This window comes from Peromyscus maniculatus, chromosome 11 (assembly GCF_049852395.1).
Source record: "Peromyscus maniculatus bairdii isolate BWxNUB_F1_BW_parent chromosome 11, HU_Pman_BW_mat_3.1, whole genome shotgun sequence".
NCBI classification, from domain to species: Eukaryota; Metazoa; Chordata; class Mammalia; order Rodentia; family Cricetidae; genus Peromyscus; species Peromyscus maniculatus.
Genome location: NC_134862.1, coordinates 44,709,041 through 44,727,872, shown reverse-complemented (window position 1 = coordinate 44,727,872; position 18,832 = coordinate 44,709,041). Strand labels below are relative to the sequence as shown.

At 51.7% G+C, this 18,832-nt stretch overlaps 1 protein-coding gene across 4 annotated transcripts in view; it reads left to right on the top strand.

The window, feature by feature from the left end:
- Lgr6 (leucine rich repeat containing G protein-coupled receptor 6) overlaps positions 1–18,832 on the top strand; it is a 122,540-nt gene that overhangs the window by 12,727 nt on the left and 90,981 nt on the right. For 3 of the 4 annotated variants that reach the window (XM_042258196.2, XM_042258192.2, XM_006982452.4), the window contains exon 2: positions 16,343–16,414. In XM_042258196.2, the coding sequence (XP_042114130.1) occupies positions 16,343–16,414 (72 nt within the window). Of the gene's footprint in view, positions 1–2,154; positions 2,240–16,342; positions 16,415–18,832 lie in introns of those variants that run through there. The other variant, XM_042258194.1, reaches the window with a different exon arrangement.

Below are 18,832 nucleotides of genomic sequence, written 5' to 3'. Positions count from 1 at the left end.
AGTCCATCTGGGGAGGAAGGCACCTCCTGAACTCCCAGCTTTGGAAAGACCTCCTACCTGGCTGCCCAGCCTTGCTAGCTCACCCTGCTCTCCATTGGGCCGTCTCCTGCTGCAGCGTTCTTTGCCGTGTGGAGGGATGAGGGATCAGTAGGCACCCTCTCTTATGTCTGCAGCTCCCCTGACCCTGTCTGTCTACAGCGTTAGGTTTGTTCTTTTCTTTTGTAGAGCTGAGATCAGAGGCCCTAGGCTGGGATCTGCCATTGCCACCTGTTCGCCTTAGCTGAGACCTGGTCTCTGGGGCTCATTTCCTGCAAGTGACAGCTCCTGACCCAAAGATGTTATAAAACACATGAGGGTGCAGGGGAGGTGTGGACAGACAGCGTGAGAGAGCCAAGGAGAGGGGAACCGGTAGGAGGAGCCAGCCCCCACTCCTCTTACAATGTTCATTCCCTGAGACTCGAGACCCCAGGGTTAGGACAGGACATGAGCATCGTGCGTGCACGCGTGTGTGCGTGCATGTGTGCGCACGCGCGCTACCCCCATGCCTAAGTGTTTTGAATGCAGATTCCTCCCCCATCTGCCCCACTTTCATGTGACATATTGGCATGGGAGTGCAAGGGTGCCATTTTCAGGTCCCAGGGACATGTTAGCAGTGGAGTTAGCATTGGGAAATACCTGGCCAACCCTCGGATGCCTGGTGCTGATGGACAGATGGCTCCGGAGCTCAGATGGCAGGGAGTGGGTAGAGAGGGTAGCTACAGAGGAGCATTTAGAACTTCTGGGGCTGGCCTTAGGAACCCTCCTGTTGCTTTGCTCTGGACTCTGGCCGCAGACATAGCTGGAATCCCCAGATGGGCAGAACAGGCCACTCAACACCCTGTTACCACTTCCACCATCACACACACTTGCTTAGGCATTTGACTTTGGGAATATGCTGGGAAGTTCTTCCTAGTATCTGCCGCCTTCCAGGTGTGATGACCTTTCCCCCCAAATTTATCCTTTTCCCTAGCTTCTTTCCTATATTAGCGTAGGAAAGAGGCAACAGATAGCTCTGCTGTTAGTGCCAAAGTATTTAGTGAGGAGGACTGGGCTTTGCTTCCCCTTGCCTGTGAGGAAGGTAACCTGTATATAGGAGCTTTCAGAGATGCCACACACATGGCCCAGGCATCCCCAGGGTCTGCCTGCTGCTGAGGAGCCGGAGACCTCTCTATTTGGATGAAGACTCTGCTCACACCCCTGCAGCACATCTGCCATCAGGCTGCAGCTGGCACAGGCGGTGCCCTTACGCAAGTGCCCTCAGCACATGTGAAGGAACAGAGTGGGTGAGTGGAAACGAGACGGGTTTTAGCCTCTTCCGGGACCCTTGGCCAGGAACTTTATTTAGGCCACGAGGTGTTGACACACTACTGTGGCAACCTGTTCAACCCTTAGGGTGAAAAAAAGTGGTTGAAAAAAAATATGAGAAAAATTGAAAGTTTGAAGCCAAAGGAGCTAAAACCACGATACACCCGACGTTAGAGTGACTTAAGAAGAGGTGCTGGGGAGAAGGATGGAAAACTCCAGGCTCTTACCATCTAGTGTGGCATCAGTTTGGAAAACCCCAGAAACCATCTGTAGTGTTTGCTTTTTAAAATAGTGCCCCAGTCTGGACTCAGTGATCATTCTGCTTTAGCTTCCCGAGTGCTGGGACTGACTGTAGGAGGTACCACCATGACCTCTGCACCCCGTGTGTGTGTTTGTGTGCATGTGCGTGTGTGTGTGCGTGTGCGTGTGTGTGTGTGTGTGTGTGTGTGTGTGTGTGTGTGTGTGTGTGTGTGTACTGAGGCCAGAGGCCAACCTCAGGAGCTGGAGAGATGGTGCACTTGGTAAAATGTTGGCTGTATAAACATGGGAACCTGAGTTGGGTCCTCAGTACCTATACTTTAAAAAAAAGCCCGGTGTGGTGACACTCACTCATAATCTCAGTTCTGGGGAGGCAGGGACAAGTGGGTTCCTGGATTTCTTGGATGGAGAGCCTACCCAAATTGGCAACCCCAGGTCCCAGTGAGAGACTCTGTCTCTCCTAGCTGCTTGTGCTTAGGTGAGGCATTATTAGTTCATGACCAGGATTGTGAGGAAGAGCCCTGTGGACATCACTGTTGAGTTACTGCAAGACCATGGTTAAGAAGCAGGTTCAGACAAGAAGCCTGCAGGTCTGGGAGGCTTTGGAGGTGGTCAGGAGAGCATCAGATTATTCCAGGTATGCAGAGTTTCCTGAGATGCAGCTACCTCTGGAAAAACCCTCCCCAGTTCTCAGCTCTGGAGAATACTCCCCTTTGCATCCTACACTACCCTGGGACCCTCACCTGGACGCGTTCAGGTGCATTTGTCCATTTCTCAAACTAGGATGAGAGAGCCCCAGGAAAACAGAGCCCCGGCCACCAGTGCACCGAGGGTATCCCGGATGCAGGCACCAGCCCCGCTGCATGTGGTGGTTCAGAAGCCTTGGTGGGCTGAGTGAAGAGATAACTAAGTGAATGAGTGAAGAACGAATGCACGGAGGGCCAGAGGCCAGGTGCTCCAGAGCAGAAACCGGCTCAGGCTGGAGCGGATGGACTCTCTGGAGAGACAGGGTGGGGATGAGGAGCTCTCTCCAGACAGGTGGTGGCACTAACCTGGCTCCACTGTGGGCAGGAGCCTGAGGTGTGGCATCCGACCCAGACGGCTGCGGTGAGGACAGAGCCGCAGTGGGGAGCCTCTTAAGCTGCCAGCCAGCCAGCTCATGGCCCGGCTTGGGTTTCATTAGAGTGAGACATCTGTTCTATAAAGCCTTTCACTCGGAGGCTTTGGCCTTTCCCATTCATCCCCTTTATTTTTTATGTTTAAAGGAAGACTTCTTTTGAAAATTTCCACCCTGTTCTAAACAGCCTAAGATGAACAAAGATATGTGCCCGCCCCTAGGCTGGATCGGGCAGAGGGTTCCAGGGGCTCCAGGAGGTGGGTGCCTGAATCTCAAGGGTGTGCCTGACATTTGTGTAGTCTTTGAAGACCCAGGATGAGTTAAGAGCTGCACTTTGTGTTTAGAGAGACCCCAGGTTGGTGGGTTAGAAAACTCCATCCTAAGCATTTAAACACCAGGCAGGAGATGTGCACAGGTTGGTCATGGGAGCACCCAGGAGATACCTAGGGTTGGGCATTGGAAGGGAGGACTGTGTCTTATGTGGAGTACTGTGAGAGTCCAGAGAGCTGGGTCTGATGCCAGGGAGCCCTGGGAGGGAAATCAGGAGATACTAATGCCCTTAGTCATGCCAAAGACTCTCCACTGTTTATTAAGGGTCTGTTACGTGCCAGAGTTAGTTTAAGGTGCAACACATATGCAGAAAAAAAAAAAGATGAAACCAAGACACCAAAAATTAACATTGCATTTCAGTTCAGTGAGGTAACACCTAGGAAGTACCCACAAGTTACCATGAATATAGAGGGGACCCTTTGTCAGCCTGAAGTTCAGTGAAGACTTTTTATTTTGTAAAAGAGACTTAGTTTTATTCCAATGTATGTGTGTTTATGCCACAGATGTATAGGTATCTGGAGAGTCCAGAAGTGGGCACCTGGTCCCCTGGAGCTGGAGTTACAGGGGGTTTTGAGCCACCTGGTGTGGGTGTTGGGAACTAAACTCAGGTCCTGTGTCTTCTGGAAGAATAGCAAATGAGACCCAAGAGACCACTGAGCCATCTTTCCAGATCCTCCTGGAAGATTTCTATGGTTTTAAATTTTAGGATTTGTGTGAGTTTGTGTGTGTCTTGTGTGTGTGTGTGCGTGTGCGCGTTCAAGCGTGTGTGCATGGGTGCAGATGTGTATATACACATTTGTATACTTGTGCATGTAACAGCCAGAGGTCAATGTAGGGCACCTTCCTCAATTGCTCACCACCTTATTTAAAATTATTTATTTATTTATTTATTTATTATTTATTATTTATTTATTTATTTATTTATTTTGTGTGTATGAATGTTTTACTACATATATGTATGTGCAGCATGTGTATGTCTGGTACCCCAGGAGTCCAAAAGAGGAACTGAAATAGAGGACGGTAGGTGAGCTGCCATGTGGGTGTTGGTGTCTGAACCCAGGTCCTTTGAAACAGTACCAAATGCTTTGGACTGCTGAGCCATCTCTCCAGCCCCACCTTATTTATTTATTAGATAGAGTCTCTCGCCGAGCCTGGAGCTTGCTGGTTTGGCTGGGCTGGGTGGTCAGCAGGCCCAAGGAACTTCCTGTCTTTGCTTCTCTGGTGTTGGGATCATGATGCTCTTGACATTTTAATGTCAGTGTTGGAGACCTAGACTCAGGTCCTCATGGTTTTTTGAGACAGGGTTTCCCTGTGTAGCTTTATGCCTTTCCAGGCTGGCCTCGAACTCTAGAGATCTACCTGTCTCTGCCTCCCGAGTGCTGGGATTAAAGGCGTGCACCACCACTGCCCGGCAGTCCTCATGTTTATATGGCAAGTGTTTTCTCATCTGAGCCATCTTCCCAGACTGTTTTTGTGATTTCGGAGAGGGTCTCCTCTAGTCCAGGTTGACCTCAAATTCATTATTTAGGCAAAGATGACCCTAAACTGGTCCTCCTGCCGTCACCCCCAAGTGCTGCTATTACATGTATGTGCCACCATGCTTGGCAAAAAAAAAAATATTAAAAAAGTATTTAAAACTAACTTTCAGATAGTTCACTGGTAGGTGTTTATCTAGCATGTTCAAAGCCGTGGGCTGCACCCTTAGCACCACAAAACAAAACACAGTTCCCTAGCTTTCAAGGATGATACAATGCAGAAAAAGTACGTAGTGTAGGTTGAGAACTTCATTCATTTTTACACTGTGTAAGGAACACTCAGAGAACCAGAACATCACCACCTTGTGGAAGTCCTCGACTCCCATGCCCTTTTCTGGACACCATCTACCCACAAGGGCAGCTAGGAGGATGATTTCAGTGTTGGCTTTACGCTTTATGGAAAGGGGGATTGTGTGGAACCTGGCTTCTTTCCCTCAGCGTGTTTGTGATTCCTGCCTATGGCTGTGTCTTCGTGGCTCAGCCTCCAGGCTGCGTGGAATTCACAAGGGCAAATAGAGCACAGTTTGTCCATTCTGCTGGGGATGGTGTTGGGCACTTCCCAGGTTGCGGCTGTTATGACTGTGGATGCTAAGGGTTGTTCTGTACGGATGTTTAATGAGCACACAGATGCATTTCTGTTGGTTGGATGCCTGGGACGGGAGTTGCTAGGTCAGAGCAGACCTGGGACGAGCCTCAAGAGGTGGAGTGACTATTGTAGATGGAAAGTATGAGATGGGTCACTGGCTTGGCCTGAGCTACCAAGACAGGGAAGCGATGGGGGTGAGCGGGGGTCGGGGGGGGCGGGGAGCGGCGCTCAGCAGGAGGATTCCATGGTGAAGGATGGTGCACACTGCCACATATCTGGTGACTTAAAACAGAACTTACTCTCTATCAGCTCTTGAGCTAGAAGCCCATCACGCCTCTTCTGGGGAGATTTCTGATTTTCTTTTCTTTCTGGTTTTGTTTCTTTGTTTGTTTTTTGAGACAAGGTTTCTCTGTGTAATAGTAGCCCTGGCTGTTCTGGAACTCATTTTGTAGACCAGGCTGCCCTCACACTCACAGAGACCCACCTGTCTCTGCCTCCAGAGTACTGGCTGGGATTAAAGGTGTGCGCCGCCACTGCCACTGCCACTGCCACTGCCACTGCCACTGCCACCGCCACCGCCACTGCCGCCGCCGCCGCTGCCGCCGCCACCACCACTACCACCACTACCATCACCGGGCTGGATTCCTGGTTTTCTTGTGGCCACATCACTGCAATGTCACCTTGTCTTTTTTTTTTTTTTTTTTTTTTTATGTTTTGGTTTTTCGAGACAGAGTTTCTCTCTGTACTTTTTGATGCCTGTCCTGGATCTCGCTCTGTAGACCAGGCTGGCCTTGAACTCACAGAGATCCACCTGCCTCTGCCTCCTGAGTGCTGGGATCAAAGGCGTGCACCACGGCCACTGGGCTCACCTTGCCTTTTTTTGTGTGCATGTGTAACCTTTGTATATTAAGGGCAAATACCAACAGATTCTGAGCCCTCCTGGAGAGTCCAGGATGGATTTTTCTTTTCAAATCTGTCACTTCACTATATCTACAAAGACCCATTTTCCCAGTAATATATTCACACTTCCCAGGCAGCCATACAATTGTGGTGTGTGTGTGTGTGTGTGTGAGAGAGAGAGAGAGAGAGAGAGAGAGAGAGAGAGAGAGAGAGAGAGAGAGGAAGGGAGGGAGGGAGGGAAGGAGGGAGGGGAGAGGGAGAGAGAGAGAGAAGGCTGTTTATCGACCTCACTATCCCCCATGGCCTCTCCTACACACTCACTTTAATTTCTCTCTCAGCAAGCTCTAGGTCTGGCCCTTTACTGATGGGGAATGATGCTCCCAGACTCAGCTTCCTCCATGAAGCCCTGACTCAGGTTATGAAGGGTCCCCTAGAGCCAGGGTTCTGAGCTCCGTCCAGAGTAGATCCGCAGTCCCCTCAGGACTGGAATCCTCCTTTCTCCCTTTCATACCAGGCGCTCACACTTCCTGTGTACTCAACAAGGGATTTACGTGCCAGGACACTGAGAACAAAGACCTTGACCCTGGGTACCTTTCCAGAGGGATCTGGTCCAGCTAAGGTACTGAGCCTGGAGTGGCTCCCAGAGCCAGAGCTACCTTTCTTACACCCCCTTCTCCCCCAAACCACCCTAACCCCCCTGCCACCTCAGGTGGGCCTGGTGGTTACCTGATCCAAGACCTGTGTGACTCCACACCGCGCCTCCGTGCACGCAGAAGGGGGAAGGAGGGAGGGGCCGAGGCATGGAGTGAGCCCAGCCCTTTGCCTTCCCTTGGAGGAGGCTGGAAGACAGGAATGCCTTTGGCTGGGAGACCCTGGCCAGAGATCAGAAGATCAAAGGAAGAGAAGATCAGGGGCGAGGCAGGTGGCACCTCAGAGAGGAGCAGCAGCTGGTGCCTCCCAAGGGCAGGGCTGACCCAGAACGCCCTCCTCTGCCATCTTGCCATTTCTGCTCACTTTGCAGGGTTGCTTCTCTCTGATGGAGGTGTCGGGGGGTGGGGGGTGGGGGTGGGGGGTGAACGCTCCCGAAGGGAGGAATGCCTCTGGGGAGCAGAGCTAATACCCTCATGCACCTGGATCCCACCACCTAAACCCCACACCAGTTCACTTAGGGGGGACTATTGTACAGCCTTTCTTAGACCCAGAAACTGAGGCACACAGAGGGTCAGTAACCTTACCGCCACCAAACCAGGCCACAAAGTGGCTTTCTGACAACGGAGTCTTCCACAATGGAAGGCCGAGAACGCCAGTCCAACTGCCTCGTGAGCGAGTGCGGCTCAATGCCAAGAAAGGCTGCTTGCTGGGCAGGAGTTTTGAACCCGGATCTTGCATCTAGTCTTGCGTCACGTGTGATGAACCAAATAGGTAAAGGGTTGAGGAAAAGGGTGGGCGAGTGGGGCGCCATTTATAGGGAAGGCCACGCAGGCGGAGGCAACAGAACAAGAGTGGATCGGCGTGGGCCGGATGGGCAAGAGTAGCGCACAGAAGGCCTCAGGGGCTGGATGGAGCTCAGAGCACCCGAGCCGCACGGTGGCAGGCGGGGCCGCAGGGGCGGGGCCACAGGCGCGGTGCGCGCAGGTGGGTCGGGGTGAGGGGGGCGGGAAGGGCGCCGGGAAAGGAACCCCGAGATCTACGGCATGGGTGGCGCCCTCCTGCATGTCCTTGCATCCAGGTGCGCCTGGGCACAACAAAAGGGAAACGCGTGGGCTCGCGCTGCGGCGGCTGTGTGACGGGGAGGCCGGGTGGCATCTCCTCCTTTAACGTGGGAACAATGCTCATCCCCTTGCCGGTGAAAAGAGCGGATCCAGTTAAATGAGACCTAGAAGGTGCCAGCGCTGTGGGTGGAAGAGGGGAGGCTGAGGAGAGGGGAGGTGGGCCGCAGTGGCAGCTGTCACTGGGGACTCCCGTCCGATTCAGACCCAGTTTGAATACCCCAGGCTGACCCGCCCCGCCCCGGAGGAAGCTGGTGTCCTGGTGCTGTTCAGCGTGTGTGCCACTGGCCGGCGGCAGGACCGGCTTTCCAGGTGCAGCCAGGCCAAGGTTCTCCCGAGTCCCTACTGAGTCCCGGATTGCCACCAGCCTGCCTTGGCTTCCCCTCCCGCCACTGAAAACGCTGGCACCCCTCTGGTCCCAGATGGCAGGTCGGGACCATGAGGTGGGGACCTTTCACCAGCCCTCCACCCAGACACACAGGGCTTGTGTCTCCCAGGAATAAAGACCTCCGGACAGTAGCCTCAGCTAAATAAACAGGCCAGAGCGGTGCGGGGACTCCACCCTGGCTGCTGCGGCAGCCTCTCTAGTCCTTTTTACTCTGCTCAGCTCCAGCAGCGGAATCCCAGAATCCTGTGGTAGGGCGGAGGCGCAGGATTGCTCCTGCGGTTCTTCCAGGAGGGCTGTCTGGGCCACCTTGATGCGGATCACTCTCTCTAAGGGGTTCCAGTAAGGAGGAGAAGTTAGATTTTGACACCCATGCGAAGCACCTCAGCACAGAGACATGATGGCCTTGTAGCTGGAGCTAGAGAATAAAAAAAAAAAAAAGCCGGCTAGAAGAGAAGCTGGCAAGTCGCAGGAAACCTAGGTTTGCGGGACACAGGGGGTAATCCATCAGATGCACAGTCATGGCTGTTGTTGGGCTACAAAATGCCTCCAGGGGTTAAGAGTGCCTGCCACTCTTCCAGAGGACCTGAGTTCGGTACCCAGCCCCCACAATTGTGTGGCTCATCATAACTGTCTGCAACACTCTTTTCTCTGACCTCTGAGGACACCTGCATAAGCCACCCCCCACCCTCACTCACGCATAGGTACATACGCATAAATAAAAAGAAAACATTAAAAAAAAGAAAATAGACCTCGATGCTGTGTGTGTGTGTGTGTGTGTGTGTGTGTGTGTGTGTGTGTGTGTGAAGGACAGAGAACTGGGACCTGTGGTGGAACTCCCAGGCTGTTTGGGGAGAGCGGCCACAGGAATGTGCCATCGCAGGCTAGGGGATGACAGCTCCTAATCAAGGACAGGATTCTGTGGCCTGACCATGTGACTTAAGCCTCAGGGACCAGACTCAAAAAGCTACAGGGATTAGTCTGAGAGGGCCCTATGACTCTAGAGTCCCGGTCTAAGGACTTGTCACTTAAGCTATAATTGTCCACGCTCTTGTCATTGTCTTCCATAGACGTGGTTCTTTAAGGACAGGGAACACACATTGTTGGACTTGGTGGCTTCATCACTGAGCCGGGTGCCTGTAGGGTGCAGCCGCTTACAAATGCTTATTGGGAAGACACAGAGCTGCACGGTGAAGCCCCTTGACTAAGGCTCTGGAGCGGTGGAGGTGGGCAGGGATGCGCACAGGTGATGTGTGTCGGTTTACCATGCGCCAGGCCTGGCCTCGGCGCTTACCATCGAGGAAGGTGAGGCGGAGACAGGTGAAGTAACTTACACGAAGTCCTAGGGTCAGGAAGAGGTCAGAGTACTGCGGGAGCCATGTCGCGGAGTGACGCACGCACGCACGCACGCACGCACGCACGCACGATGACGGGCTGTTCTAGATCTGGCAAGGAAGAAGGAGCCAGGAGGGGCCGCACACACCAGCACTGTGCAACCTTGGACCATGCTTTGCGCCCGAGGATGGTCACCTGACTCTGAGTACCACTAGGAGCAGCTCCCCTGCCTCTCCAAGAGGCATAGCCCAGGGCCAAGGGGCAGGAGTCACACCTCGCAGTTGACTCTCTGTGTCGCTTCCGTCTGGAATCCGAGGCTCTGTAGATGGCCTTGGCTCAGCAGCTTCATGCCTCAGTGCTGGCATGGGCCTGGCTCCTCCCAAAGAGATTACCCTGTGGTACTGAGAGTCAGGACCAGCCACAATCTCCTCTTCCCTTTCCCCAGGTGCCCAGGCCCCCAGATTGCTGCTGTTGTGACGTATCTCTTTCCTCTTCAGAGCGCTGCCACGGAGCCCAGGCTGTCCTAGAACTCACTCTGTAGTTCAGGCTAGCCTCAAACTCCCAATGAGCTTACTTCAGACTCCCAAGTACTGGAATTATAGGAGTGCACTACTATGTCTGGCAGAAAGAAAAAAGAAAACCAGAACCTTCCCATAAGAAGAAAGGGGAGGCTGGGTACGGTGGTGCACCAAACCACGTAGTTTTGAGAGGGAGGTCCCTCTCCAGGCCTCTTCTCTCCTTGGCTGCCTGTCTGTGCCACCAGACTTTGAGGAGACCCACAAATGTGCTGGTGACGTGACATTCTCCAAGTTCCATGGTCTTTTAACCCCGATCACAAACAAAATTGTGTGTGTGTGTGTGTGCGCTCATGTTTCTATTTCACCTGAATTTTAGCCATGTCCCCTCCCCATGCCTTTATCCTGGCCCCACCTTAATTAATTGGGCCACCTACTGATGCTCTGGGTTTCCAGCTTCTCCCAGGTACAGTCTTGACTTGCACAGATGTCCCCCTTTCCTGGCAGCCTCCCAGGAGTCGTCTTCTTCATAGATACCCCACCCCCTGCTAACCCTTCAGCCTCTGCCTTCTGCTCTCTGCCCGCTCTGGTTTCTCCCATCAGGAGCCCTCCTGCCACTTTTAGGCAGGCTGGGAGACGTTCTGTCACCAAAGAGGGAGCCAAGAAATGACAAAGCAGAGCAGATAGGCCTTTATTTAAAAACAGCATTGTTCTCACATAGGATTTTTGTGCAAAGCCCAAGAGGACGGTCTGTGCTGTTATAGGGATAGAGAGATGCACTTTCCCAGAGAGAAGCCATGTCCTTGTTTGGAAATTTATGAAAACTGCAAAATCCAAGAGAACTTGGTGTCATCTTATGTGTTTGGGATTTCAAAGAAGATAGTGTCTAAGTTCTCTCTGATAGGAGGCATCGTCTCGGGGAATAGACTCCACAGAGGAGGCCACACTGGGAAGCCTGAGGTCTTTCTAGGCTTTAGACCTCTTTGGGGTGCTGCAGTCAACTGTAACATGACCGCAGGTGGCCCTGTTCCTCTCCAGATCTGGTTTTGCCTAGCAAATGGGGGGGGGGTTGTTGGCAAGGTGCCTGCCATAGAGGGGTCTCTGCAGGCGCATGAAGTGCTGTTTTCAGTCTTAATTTCTTGTATTCATTATTCATTTATTCTGGTGCTACAGATGGATCCCAAGTCTTTCAGCATCCTAGGCAGGTGCTCTACCCAGCTTTGTGAGGTAAAGCTAGATGTGTTGGCATCCATCTCTAACCTGAGCACAAAAGAGGCCAAGGCAGGAAGATTGTAAGACCAGTATGGCTACATATCAAAACCCTGCTCCCCAAATACAGTATGTAGTGAGATGTGTCCTTATGTATTAATAGTTACAATTCAGTTAAATCACTATGATATTAGTAAAGGCATATTCATCAAGCACTGTTTTACATCGTTAGCTCTGATAACTTCACATCACAACTCTCGTCAGGGGAGTGCTAATACCATGATTATCATTTTACAGGTGAGAGAATGGACATTTAAAGACAATGAGTGACAGGGTCACACAGTCAGTTAGTATGTTAAGACAATGCTAAAGGCAGCTCTGGTGTTCTGTACATGCGCACTGAGTGACTGTGTACAAAGTACCGCAGGGACTCCCATGGCCAAGCTCTGCCTCGAAAGAGGTAACCATGGGACACAGTCACGTGCTAATGGCCCTTTTCCCAAGGGCGCTCTCTCTCTCTCTCTCTCTCTCTCTCTCTCTCTCTCTCTCTCTCACACACACACACACACACACACACACACACACACACATGCACACACACACTCATACACTCATACAACATACACACACACCATGGCTGAGGAGGAGAGACTATGTTAATTAGTTTGATTGTGGTAGTTATTTTACAGTGCAAATGTGTATCAAATCAGCAAGTCGCGCACCTTAAATATATACAATCAAAATAATCCAACATAACTAACTGCAGAGACAGACAACCCGAGTCCTTAGCCCAGGAAGCAGAAAAAGGGCCCTGTGTCGCCAGCCTCTCCTCTGGTGTGGGGTGTCTTTTCATCCCCACCCCAGCAGAACCCCAAGCTTGTCTGCCACTGTTTTTTCCTCCCAGAGGGAAAACTCAAGCGGACCAGTTTCCGTGGGTCTTTGGGTCTCAGCCAGATCCTAGAGCAGCGTCTCCAGGTGCCCACCCCCTCCAGCATGGTTCTGCTGCTCCGGGCCCCTCAGTTCCCCAGCATCCCCCCCTCTTATCAAACCTGTTCCCTGTCTCCATGGTGACACCGCCTCACCCAGCTTCCTTGGGTGGTCTGGTTGCCTCACAGGGTAAAGCTCTGAGAACATTTTCCTAATGTGCAGCCAGAAGCTTCCACTTCCGGTGCCCAGGGCCACCCCTCTCATGGTGCCACACCCTTCGCTCCAGCAGCCTCTCCCGCCCCTCCCATCACACCATGCTGTGTCCAGCTGAGAGGACACATGGCCCCTCTGGGGATCCCAAGGTCTACCGGGAACAGTCTCAGAGTGAGACTGTCAGCTGTCCTCCACACCCTCTTGGCTGCCAGTGACAATTGTGGGCTCAGGGCAAAATGAAAATTTGGTGTCCAAAAATGACTAACAATTTCAGAATGGCAACAGCAAATAATTAAGCCTGGATTCTCCAGAGTATGGGATCCTTCGCAACTGAATAGGCCCCATGCTCTGAACTTAGCCCTGGAGAGCTGTGTGTGACTGTGTGTGTTGTGGTATGTGTGCTATGATGTATGTGTGTTGTGTATGGGACATGTGTGAGTATGGTATGTATTTGTGTGTATGGTCTAGGTATGTGTTTTGTGTATGTGTATGTATATGGTATAGTGTGTATGTTGTATGTGTACATGTGGTGTGGTATGTGGTGATGTGGTCTATGTAATATGTGGCGTGTGTGTGTATAGTGTGTAGCGTGTGGTGTATATAGTATGTGGTGTGTGTAATGTAGTGTGTGTGGTATGTGGTATGGGTGGGGTATGTAATAGTGTTCATGGATGTGGTATAGTGTACATGTGATGTATGGGTTTTATACCGGTGTGTTTGTAGGATGATGTTTCTTGTTCATATTCACAGTGCTGGAGCAGCATCTGTGTTTAGGTTTGGGTACCCACTTCAGCCACAGACTAGCTAGATCCCGAAACAGCATCCCTGGGCCCTGGATTCTACATGGATGAGGAGACAGACTGAAGTGTGAGCAGAGGCAGGAGAAGGAGTCAGGCTTGTCCAAAGTCACACAGCCCGAGGAAGTTCCCAACATTGAGGGAAAGACCTGGGGAAGCTGCTTTCTTCTCCCAAAGGACCTTCCACTTTGTAATTTTGAAGAGCTGTAGCTCCAACATGCAAACTGATGAATGGAAGAAGTACCTGCCTGTGGGACACATGCATGTCCAAGGCTCTGAACGACAACATAGGAAGGAACATTCAGACACTCAGGTGTCTCAGAACCATGCGGACAAGCCAACACAGCCACAGCCAAACCTCAAGCACCCAAGGGTCCAGGTGTCCTGCAATTTCCCCCAAGTCCAAGCATGCAGAAAATGTCAGAATTCTGTCCTCCGGGACACACAGTGGGTCTCTTAGGACAGTCGAGGGTCAGAGCTGCAGACTTGACAGGACAATCTCTGTGCTGGGAGGGTCTGTCTGTCACTCTCTGTTTCCTAAAGGGTCCCAGCGCCATCCTTCATACTGTGGTGTCAGTGTGGAGGGTCTGGGCTTTGGATTCTCTGCTGGGCCTCCCTCCTCCAATCCTTGCATCCCTTTGCCTTCCCCTTCTCCTGGCACCAGCCCCACCCCTTTCCATTTTTCGAGAGCTAGGCTGAAAGGGACTCCCCCACCAGACACCATTTGAAATCCACCCTCCGGCCCCACCCGGCCCCTCTACAGCAGCTGGGCTGGGTGCTTGTCTGGGGCAGGATGTGGGGAGGTGGGGTGGGGTGGGGGTGCAACCCCCTCCTCCCCAGGGGAGAACAATGAAGCCGCTGGCCTTGGTGGTGAGGTAGAGGGAGTGGGTGGGGGCATGGAGCTGCATCAGAGCCTCTGAGTGCGGCCCCTGGGGGGACAGCTGAGTGATGAGGCCTGAGTCACATGCCCTGCATGCTCCTTGAACTCCCGCTCTCCTGCCTGTCAGGACACATCCAGAAATGCACAGGGTAAATATTTAGAGGTAATCGTTTTTTTTTTTTTTGTGTGTGTGGCACCTCACACCCCCTCCTTACTGAGGATGAGCCAGGCCTGGGATTCAAGGGAGAGGAGTCCAGGTAGACTCAGGATTGTAGCCTGGGCCTCTGTGAGCATTGCTTCAGAGCCAGGGTAGCATTCGGGTTGAACCCAGGCTAACATCCACCAACGATGTTCCTCTTAGTTCCGCTGGCCCTTGTCTTCACTGCGACCAGGGTGCCAGCTGCAGCCTCCCCTGAGCCCAGGCTAGCCCCACAGGCCTGCAGAAGGCCCCTCCATTTCCCCAGGCTAGTGGGGAGGGAGTACAGAAAAGAGCAGCCCATGTTGTGCATGCCAGTTTTCTTGGCTTAACCCTGCATGGAATGTCTTCCTTCCTTGGAAGACATGGAGTCGGAGCCCAAGCTTTATCAAAGATAAAACATTTTGAGACTAAACAGTCTTTTTATAGACTGGAGCTGGGCTTTCTCGGCACACGTTCCCCACCATTCCCAGCCTGCTCTGAGCATGCGTGGAGGGCAAACGTGTTTCTGGGCACATGGAAGCTGGGAGATTTGAGGGTGGATTGTACTCAGGGGAAAAGCAGAAGCCATGGGAAGACCTGTGCTGCTAGGTGATGTGGTCTATCTCTGCAGCCCGAGGGAGTGGCACACAGAGGCAAGAATCAGGAGTTGGAGACAGGATGGAGCCCAAATTGTCAGGCGTGTGCCTGTAACTCCAGACACCGCTGCACACTCAGGCACACACAGAAGAGAACGTTAACATTGGGCAGTACCCACAAATCAAGCTGTCGGCTCTCCACTTACAGGTCTGCAGAGCTGAGTGTCTTGCATAGGAGATACCAAGGGGAAGTTGGGAGGAAGAAGGTAAATAGTTATTAAGTATGTACTGTTTACCAGGCAGTCTGCAAACATTAGCTCACTTAATCCTCACAAAGACCTTACCTAGTAATTTTTTTTTTTTTTAACGGATGAGGAAATGGAGGGTCATAGTGGTCAAGATAGGTAGCCAGAGGAGAAATTTGATTTGGGGGCTTCCTGACTCCACTGAATCCTCTTTTATTTGTTTTTTAATTTTAATTTTTTTAAAATTTTGTGTGCATTGGGGGAGAGGAGGGATCACAGAACTAAGTTTGGGAGTTGGTTCTCTCTTCCCACCATGGTTCCAGGGAATGCACCTAGGTTGTCAGCCTTGGCAGCAGGTCCCCTACGCACGCAGACATAGAGCTGGCCCCTTTCTGTTTTCCTGAATGAAAAATAGCAGCTCTCCTGGGATTATGGTAAGGATTAAATGGGATTATTTGGATAAAGGCTAGTCAGTGCCTGGTTTTAAGGTGGGTCTTCCGTTGATGTGGTTACAGCGACGGCTGTGTGTGCGCGGGCATCTTAGGGAATGGTATCACAAGTTCTTTCGGATAATATGGGCAGCTTAGGATGATTTAGATGGTGAATACACATAGAGACCAGCTCCGCACATCCAGCTACTCAGGTACCCGGGCGTCTTCTGGAAAGTGCCAAGAGGTCAAGAAAGGCAGAGCTTCCCTCTAGGGAAGCAGAGCCAAGAGGAAGAGGCTGGCAGAGACCTCAGCAGGCAGTGAAGCCCACCGCTCCTGAGCAGGACAACACACGTGGCTGGGGGAAGAACCCAGGTCCAGGAATATTAGAGTCTGCAGCGTGAGACACCCTGGGTCTCAGAGTGAAGACTTTGTTTACACTAGGGACCCTGCCTTCCTGATCTGAAATTCTGTGATCCTGACTTTTACCCCTCCTGACTCCTCTCTTGACAGGGCGGTGGGTTTGCTGGCTAATCATAGCTGGTCCCAGGAGAACCTGCAAAGAAAGCATAAAAATCAGAGGGACAGTGAGAGGAGACCAGAAAATGAACCCCCCCTTTTTTTTCTCCTAGAGTTGCATGTGGCTACTGTGGCCAGATAGCCTGTGGGGTCAGGATGGCATGATGGGCAGGTGGAGGAACAGTGGGAAGCTCCCCCGCCCCCAAACAGGGCTGGAGCTGAATATCACAGATGATACAGGTGGAACTCACAGCTTTCTCTCCACTTTCCACTCAGAGACCTCAGTATGAACAACCTCACGGAGCTTCAGCCCGGTCTCTTCCACCACCTGCGCTTCCTGGAGGAGCTGTGAGTTGATGGTTGGGTGGGAGCAGGGGAGTGGGGGGTGGGGGTCGGGTGGGTGAGACTCTCTGGTCAACAGTTGTAGGGACCAGGGCTCCCCAGAGCAAGGCGGAACTCCAGGAAGAAAGGAAAAAGTGGGGCTTGGGAAACGAGTATTTAGTGGAGACGGGCTACGTGGGTGACTCCCAGAGGACCTGTGTCAAGCCGTGTGGCACTCCAGGTCTGAGCCAAAGCTCCTCGTAGCTCTTTCTCCTGCCTTATTTTCTTTCCCCTAAAGACGAGAGTTTCACTATATAGCTCGGGGTGGCCTAAAATTCACTAGTGTAGCTCAAACTGGTCTTGAACTTGCTATTATCCTGCCTTAGCCTCCTGAGGGCTGGGATTTCACGCAGAAGTCACCACACCCAGCACAGCTTTCCCTCCTTTAAAAACGGTTCTATGTGTATGGGTTCATGTAAGTCTGTGTATCACATGCAGGCCAGTTGTCCCAGGAGACAGAAGAGGACCTCAGATTCCTTGAAACTGAAGTTACAGATGGTTGTGTGAGCTGCCGTGTGGGTGCTGGGAATTGAACCCAGGTCCTCTGGGAGACCAGCCAGTGTTCTTAACCACCCAGCCATCTCTCTAGGCCCTGGCTTTCACTCGTTTTCCCACCTTTCCCTGGAAATCACCTTTGAACTGCTGTCATTCCTAATACCAAGGCTGTCTGCGTGCAGGACGGAATGTTCCACGTGGATGGGGCTAGTGGTGGGCAGGCAAGCCAGCTTTGAAAGGCAGCGGGGCGGGGGGGGGGGGGGGGTGTGTCATCGGAAGTGGGTGTGGCACAGCCTGGATGGGAGAGCAAAGGAGAACTAAGGCCAAGGCATTTGGTAAGGATGGCTTTCCACCCCCCACGCTGAGAAGGGGCTGGACCTGGGTTAAAGGCCCTACCTAAAGGAGCTATCTACCACCTAGGGCCATTTGCAGAACCCAAGTGTGGAGACCCAAGTGTCACCTTTTTTTTTTTTTTTTTTTTTTTTTGTTTTGTTTTGTTTTTGTTTTTTCGAGACAGGGTTTCTCTGTGTAGCTTTGTGCCTTTCCTGGAGCTCACTTGGTAGCCCAGGCTGGCCTCGAACTCACAGAGATCCGCCTGGCTCTGCCTCCCGAGTGCTGGGATTAAAGGCGTGCGCCACCACGCCCGGCCCCAAGTGTCACCTTTTAAAGCAACAGATGTCAAAGAGACTAGAGATAGAGTCTCCCTCAGTGGTGGAGACTCACCCGGGCACACTAGCTCTGTCCCTGAGCTGTTATGTCATTATGAGATAACAATTTTAAACACTACCTTCTAAACTGGGTGTGCTGATGCATGCCTCCAGTTCTAGCACAGGGGAGGCTGAGAGAAGAGGATTGTAAGTACTAGGTTATCCTGGACTGCCTAGTGAGGTCCTGTCTAAAAACAACAATAAAACCCCAAACAACAATAACAACAATAAAACAACACACACACAAACCAAGTCACAGTTTCCTTATCTGAAATTTGGGGGGTCATACAGGTTGAGCATCTCAATCCAAAAATATGAAATCTGGAATTTTTTTTGAGACAGGGTCTCAGTATGTAGCCCAGGCTAGACTAGAATCTTCTATGTAGCCAAGGCTGACTTTGAATTCATGATCTTCCTGCCCCAGGCTTCCAAGTACTTGGATTGCAGGTGTGTACCACCACACCTAAATTTAAAATCTGAAACTTTTTGTGCACTGATAGGTCACCACAGTGGGCAGTTCTGCACCTGATTTCATGTGATAAGTTTGAATCAAAGCACAGAGCACTGAAATTATTGTAGGAGTCAAGGACTGTAGCTCAGTATTGGGGTAATCACAGACGCAGCATGTTTGAAGATGGCCTCCATCTTCAGCACCCTGCCCCTCCTCAAACAAGACAATATTGTGTAAAACTACCTTCAGGCTCCATGTTTATAAAACAATCAAATTTTGGTTTAGTTGGTGAGATTCTCAGGGAATAAAGGCACTTACCATCAAGCCAGACAACCTAAGTTGGTCCCCAGAAACCACATGGTGGACGGAGAGAACCTTAGGTTGTCATTTGACTAACACATGTGGGTCATGGCACATAGCCACCCACAGACATACACACACCAAATACATAAAAGTGAAATCAAATAAAATCAAGTGAATTTATTTTTAAACTTGGACCCGTACCCTAGACAGCTCATTATCTAGATGCAAATATTTGGAAATCTGAAAGAACCTCCACACCGAACACCCCTGGCTGCGAGCATTTCAAATAGGGGACACTCACTGTGTCCTGCACCTGCCAGGACTAACTGTGAGACAGGCTGATGCCTGGGGTGGACAGCAAACCGCAGTGCTCAGTAAATGGCCAGCACTGGCCCCAGCCTACCTCCTGTACCCCAAGACCGGAGCTCA